This window comes from Epinephelus moara, chromosome 17, assembly GCF_006386435.1.
Source record: "Epinephelus moara isolate mb chromosome 17, YSFRI_EMoa_1.0, whole genome shotgun sequence".
Lineage (NCBI taxonomy): Eukaryota > Metazoa > Chordata > Actinopteri > Perciformes > Serranidae > Epinephelus > Epinephelus moara.
Genome location: NC_065522.1, coordinates 16,807,775 through 16,814,475, shown reverse-complemented (window position 1 = coordinate 16,814,475; position 6,701 = coordinate 16,807,775). Strand labels below are relative to the sequence as shown.

At 39.6% G+C, this 6,701-nt stretch overlaps 1 protein-coding gene across 1 annotated transcript in view; it reads right to left on the bottom strand.

Annotated features, from left to right (window-relative positions):
* The window catches only part of LOC126403782 (serine protease 27-like), a 12,206-nt gene extending 5,869 nt beyond the window's left edge, over positions 1–6,337 (bottom strand). Inside the window, exons 1-5 of the mRNA XM_050066563.1 lie at positions 6,158–6,337; positions 2,930–2,953; positions 2,662–2,824; positions 701–966; positions 472–611 (exon numbers count right to left, since the gene is read on the bottom strand). Coding sequence (XP_049922520.1) covers positions 472–611; positions 701–966; positions 2,662–2,824; positions 2,930–2,953; positions 6,158–6,215 — 651 coding nt within the window. The 5' untranslated portion in view covers positions 6,216–6,337. The remainder of the gene's footprint in view (positions 1–471; positions 612–700; positions 967–2,661; positions 2,825–2,929; positions 2,954–6,157) is intronic.
* Between the last annotated feature and the right edge of the window lie 364 nt (positions 6,338–6,701).

Genomic DNA, 6,701 nt, shown 5'->3' with positions numbered 1-6,701 from the left:
CGGGCTCGGGCTCGGGCAGAGAATCTAAGCTCTAGTCTGATGTAAGAGTCGAACTTCTTTCTGATGTCATCTTTGTGTTTTCAGTCCATGAATAACTTTCTGATGTGTTTAGCTTATAAGACTTGCAACAAGCAAAAACAGCCAACATCAAAACCTAAACAACAAGAAGTCAGAAATTTTAGCTAACAGTTCGTGCAACAGTAAATCAGCAACAAAGCAACTGGTAACTAAGGTAAGCCAATGCTAACATAACTAACAGTAATCCGAAGACTCAAGTGCGACTGAAAATAATACACATGTTGGTTTCAGGTAGTTAAAGACAAGCTACTTAAGAGGTAAATTATCTGCCTTGAAAGTGAAACTGGAGGTGCATATTCTCAGGATATTGTTCTGCACCTTGCTGTAAAATTAATTTCACCCCTGGCTGTCGTCAAGGCATTACATATCAAATGCACAAACAATGGTGGTCACCTGACATGCATCCCTCCCTCCAGCTGTGAACCCAGCACAGATCATGTTGTCTGTGAGGTGGCGATGGGTACATTGGCACTCATTGTTTCCCACCACTGATAAATTCACTTCCTGCAGGATGTCAGCTTGGGTAGGTGAATCTAATCAGAGATATTTCAAAGGTACAATTGAATAAATAATACAATAGATACTACATGTGTATGCATGTGTGTTCAGTCTGTGAGCTTACCAGCCTGAGTAGAACCAAAACCAGTGACCCAGCTGCTAACCCCGGTGTGGAAAGTGCTCTCTGCGGAGGCCAAGCAGACCGGTTGTATGTAGTCCGTAAAATTCACCGGCGCCGACAGCCTCAGAAGACATATGTCGTTGTCATGGGTCAGAAATCTGTATGATGGATGGCACTGGATCATGTCAAGTTGCCGTGACTCTTCATTCAAGTTTGGACCTGACTGGCTGTGGCGGCCCAGGAACACTTCTGTCGTTGGAAGGTCATGTCTTCAGGACAAAGAAGAAAAATAGTAAAATTTTTACTATTCAGCATCCAGAATGCCTGTTCAGTTTTATAAGTGGGGGAGTGTTTGTGCTGAGATCAGATCACAATGCAAACCAGACCACCTCCAGCTGTGGCAGGTAGATACTTCGCATCAATGAGCACTGTTTAAGTAAAGGTCTAATAATACTAAGTTTGAATTGATGGAGAAATCACATAATTAAATTTATAACATAACTAAATTTATCACAGTGTACCAAGGGTCCAAAGACTCTGGAGGGCTTTTTAAAGTGGCACTCTAAATTTTGTAAATTTCAGTCTTAATTACTTGCTAGTTTATCCCCTTCTTAGCAAATAAATTCAAGTTATGCCTCATCATTTGATTTTGTTTGGTTAAAGGTTCAGTGCGTAGGATTTAGGGGCATCTATTGGCAGAAGTGGTATAAAGTATTCATAACTATGCTTTCATTAGTTTATAGTAAGAATATGAAAATAAGAGTCATTGGGTTTTTGTTACCTTAGAATGAGCCTACATCTACATATGGAATGGGTCCTTGCAGAGTGCACCATGTTGTTCTACAGTAGCCCAGAATGGACAAACCAAACACTCCGTATGTTTACATGACATCAAAGAAAATCGATTCATTTTGTTAGTCCGACTAAAACCGGACTTCTAAAATACATGCAAACATGCTAGTTCGACTCAAATCATACTAAATCAAATTTCTCAAATCGGCTAACACACCCAGACAATGCAACTGGGATTTGAATTACTCCTGCATGTATACAGTCAATCGGACTCGAACTGGCCAAGGCATTCAGCGCATGTTTCGCAGTGTCCGCCCCGGGCATTGATCAGGATGTCGAAAGCATTAAATGCATAACAGAAGAAGAAGCTGGTCACAACGTGGCGAAATCTACATCCAGAGCATTTTGGATGGACTGTAAGGTTGTCCACCATGGTAACAGTTTGCTGCTTGCAAACCATAGCTAACTTGTTTGTCAATTGTTTGGTCTGTGATAAAATAGGTTAACCAAAAAAAGGTCCCATACTAACGAGCTGAAAGGGGGCATATCGCCACCTATCATGGTGGAGTCGGACATTCTTTGGTCAATTAATCGATTCCATTCCTGTGCTTGTAAGGACAGTTGTCCAATCAAATGGCCTTGTCGAGCTATACCTGTAGCTCGACTTAACTCTACATGTAAACGTGCTGACTGACTCTAGATAGGGCCATTTGCGTTTTCATGTTTTCACGTCAGCCATGGTAGTTCTCCTACATGCTTGGCACATGGGAGACTTTGTAGTTCTGCTTCGTCACCACTAGATGCCACTAAATACACACCTGACCTTTTAGGCAGTTTTGAAACTATCCAGAGTGAATCAATATTAATTTTGATCTTCCTTGGTGCTTTTCCCACTGTAAATGTTAGTGGTGTGTTTGAGCTGTGGATACATGTAGGCTGTTATTTGTCACAGGTGGAATGTAGACCCATAATTCTCCAGCCATGTTGACAGGTGACAAAAGGAAATGTGCTGGACATTCTGTCCCTGATGTATGTATGTAAAGTCATGTCCCTATGTGAAGCAATGCTTAAAAATGTTTCTAGACTCATGTTGTGTATTGCCTATCTCTGATAAAAGCTAACAAACCAAATTCATAAAATGTATAAAAGAATTTGCAACAGTGATCCCTTACACTGTCAAGCAGTGAGCAGCCGTCAACACCCACTGGTTGTTAATCAGGGACCCTGAACAGTAGAGAGTGCCGTTCGAGATTAAACTGACTTGCCAGGGCCAACTTCCCGGTGATGCATTTTCACCTCCCACAATTCTGGAGTTTCTTACAGCTCGACCACAAACTGACAGAGGAGAAGAGAGGGGAGTTAAACATGGAGTATAGGCTAGAAGTCGTACAAAGCTGACGGGCAGAAACAAAACTTGTAATGCTGCTCTTGGATGCTTACCTGGGCCATGCTGTGATTGACATCCTGAAATTTAAAACACAAAGAGACATGTTAAGTAAACTCAGTCAAGGTGAATCACATGATGACGGCTTGCATTTGTGAGCACATACCAAAACCCAACAGGATATGCGGAAATTTAACTGGGGCCTACTTCTAAAACTTTTGTGGGATCCTCCCAAAATCGTGTTTTGTGTCAGGAGATTCAACTTTTTTCATCATACATATGTCAGGATAAGAGGCCATGAGTATGCAAGATTTAGCTCCAGAGATTTAAAAAGGATGGAGGCATTGGGCTCCCTAACCTCCGTCATTATTACTGGGCTTCCAATATTTGTAACCCCGCGTTCTGGACCTACTTTTATCTTCAGCCTGATAGCCCAGATGTGACATCTATGGAGCTCCAATTTGAGCCCTACTCAACTAGACAACAAAGTTGCGCCTCATACCCTTAAAGTGTGGGCTCAGTTTAAGAAGTCCTTTGGCCACAGAGACTTCTCCCTTCGGAGCCCGGTTGCTTCCAATCATCTCTTTTCCCAATCTTGGTCTGACTCAGCTTTTTTGATTTGGCACAGGAAAGGCATCAGTTGGTTCAAAGACATGTTCAAAGATGGCTGCTTTGTCTCTTTTGATCTATCCGCACCGTTCAAACATACCTTGTTTTCTTGTAGAACCTGTTACCAATGCAAGTCACATGTTTTGTTCCTTAAATTCATTGTCTAGAGGTGCACTTTCTGAATTACAGAATGCCAATCATGTTCACCTCTAGACAGGATTATGGTAGCCTGGGAACAAGATCTGGGACCTATATTTGAGGACCAATGGGTCTCTGTACTTTCAACAATACAAAAATCCTCACTTTGCGCAACACATTGCTTATAGGGGCCCACATGTCTAAGGTTAAGCTGTCTAGCATCTGCCCTGATACATTTCCGACCTGTGACAAATGCAAAAACAACGATGCCACCCTGATCCATATGTACTGGCTGTGCCCTCACTTGGAAGCATTTTGGTAAGACATCTTTCTTACCTAAAATCCTTAAAAAAATAGTAGAACTAGACCCTTTTGTTGCCTGGTTGGCATTGCTTGTGGAGACGATCCCAACCTGACACCAGCAGAGCTGTACGGTAACTTTTGCTCTACTCTTGGCCAGGCACGCCATCTTGCTCAAATGGAAGGAGTCTGCCCCACCCACATCTGGCCAGTGGCTTCAAGACGTAATGTCCTGCCTAAAATTAGAGATGCTGCGCTTTTCTGCCAGTGGTTCAGAGAATTTTTTTTAAAAGACCTGGGGACCCTTTTTTCTTATTTTCGTAACACCCAAACAACATCAGCTCTCAATGTGTTTTAGTTCAGCCCTTAAAAAAAAGGTAAAACCTGACTCCATGGATGTCGCTATTCTGTATATGAAGACGTGTCTCAGAAATATTTAAAGGAAGGAAAAAATTGGCAACAGCAGGGGGTTGGGAGGGAAGGGCTGTTGTATCATATAAGGTGTTGCTATAATTGCCTCAGGGCCATGTCTGCTTTTGTTTGTTTTGCACATTAATGTCCACTGTGTGGCGCTGTTACCAGTTAATTTTGAAGTCTAGGTTCCATGTTTTTCACACGATTCAAGTAATAAAGTCTGCACTCTTGTCAAACCCCAGTCATGGCTGACATGATGCTATACTTTTGACATTACCTTGACTTTCTCTAGGCATGCAGTGTCACATTACTCTCTGCTTATTGCTCTCAGTAAACACACAAAAGAATTCAACACTGTGACTGCACAGTTGCACAACAGGACACTAAAGGCAAAAGGTCAATAGGAGAAAAATGCAAGTGCAAATATACTTGCCAAAAATTCTCTCCAGCATGAACTAGTCAAACCTCTTACTGCTGACTTTCACCTTGGGGTTAGTTGCCTAAATTTCTAAGAACCTGCTAGACTCCTTTGAGAGCAGTGAGACATATATTTTAAGGTTTGCCATGTACTCCGATAACAAAAAGATAAGATAAGATATTTCTAAAATGTTTCACAATACTTGACTGTGAACGCTCCACATAGTGCTATGGTTGAGAGGCCTTGTTTTGCTGCCCCATAAGGCCGTGAAACAATGGCTGATAGAGAAAATCTGATTCAGAATGATTTGGCTCTGCACTCTACTGATGTTCCACTTGCAGGTAACATTTCCAAAGAATAACTTGCATAATTATTCTCTTTAATTAATCATAGTTTAAACTAGAGTGGAAAAGACAGGAAAGGTTTTTGAAATGAAGCACAGCTGATTACCAGCACTCTACTGACACTTTAGGGACTTTAATTGATTAGCTTTCACATTTCACACTGGAGCTTTTATGAAGGTTTTTTACAATAGAAATTAGAGACTTATCATGTTAATTTGGCTTTTAATTTGGGTTAATTTTACTGGTATTAAATTTTGTTGTATTGTGACCAAGTTTTGTTTATTTTTCTCTCACTTATTGCTTTAACTATTATTGCTTTTTTCTCCTTTTTTTTCAATTGTTTATTTTCATCTTATCGTGTCATGTTAAGCACTTTATGCTGCATCTTCTTATGAAATGTGCTACATAAATAGTTAACATTATTTAAGTTTAATCACTTTTTTGATTACATTATCAAATCAGTGATTTAGCCTTTTTTTATTTTATTTTTTTATCCACTGCTCATTATTATTATTATTATTGTTATTATTTATTGCTGTTTCTTGTATCTTTTGTACTTTTTTCTGCATGCCTAGTTTTTTAAGTTTTTTAAATATTGAAATCTTTAATTTGACTCTTTCCCCTTGACTGCTGTAACACTGGAATTTCTCAATTGTGGGATCAGTAAAGGTGTATCTTTTAGGTGAAATATTTGCTCTGTAATTTGAAGGACATATTTAAAGATCAGCTGTTGAAGTCCCACTTTATTTTGACCCTGTCAGGATGACCCTTTTTTCCCCTCATACAGCAAACTGTGGAAAAGCGTTTCTGATATGAAAAAGATGGTCATCGCTTTGAGGAACATGGCTGAACTGCAGAGTGAGTGGTTAGTATAATGTATTCATATTACAGGCAGGGTGCCACATGGGTCCTTACACAGTAACCACACAGAAAAATCTTACTTTAGAGCCCTTAAAGTCCTACAAAAGTAGCATGATAATCTCATCCACCTTTTCATATGAGGCAAGAAATTAATAAAGGAAAAAGTAATATCATAAAGAAAAATTAATCCGCTTTCTTACCTTTGGATGAGAGAATGATCATCACAGTCAGACCACACAGAAACTGGTAAAGAGCCATTTTTACTGTGCCTCCTTCTCTTTGTCCTCAATGTTAAATACCATGTTCCTTACACTCTGCTCCACCCACAGTTTCATACCTTCCATTAAAGCATCATTTGTTCTGACTTCCCCCGATATAACATGTCATGCTCTAAGAAGCTCTGCATGAGACAATAAGACAAAGCATGAAGTCAAACATGTTTGTCTTGATGTCTGTGATGTATCCGCATACTAAGTACACACACCTGTGTACTACAGGAGAATAGATTCACCGTAACATTTAGTGAGAGGTGAATTTCCCACAACTCCTTCAAAGGTCATAATCATCGATATGGTCCTAAAATAATATCACCATATTTAAAGATATATTTGCAATAACGATATCCTTGACAATATGACTAATTAGTGAAAAAAATATTTTATTATTCATAAAAAAACATTGAATTGCAACATAATAAGTGATATAGTTTCATGCTTTGTCTTTAAATATTCAGTGAAAACTAAA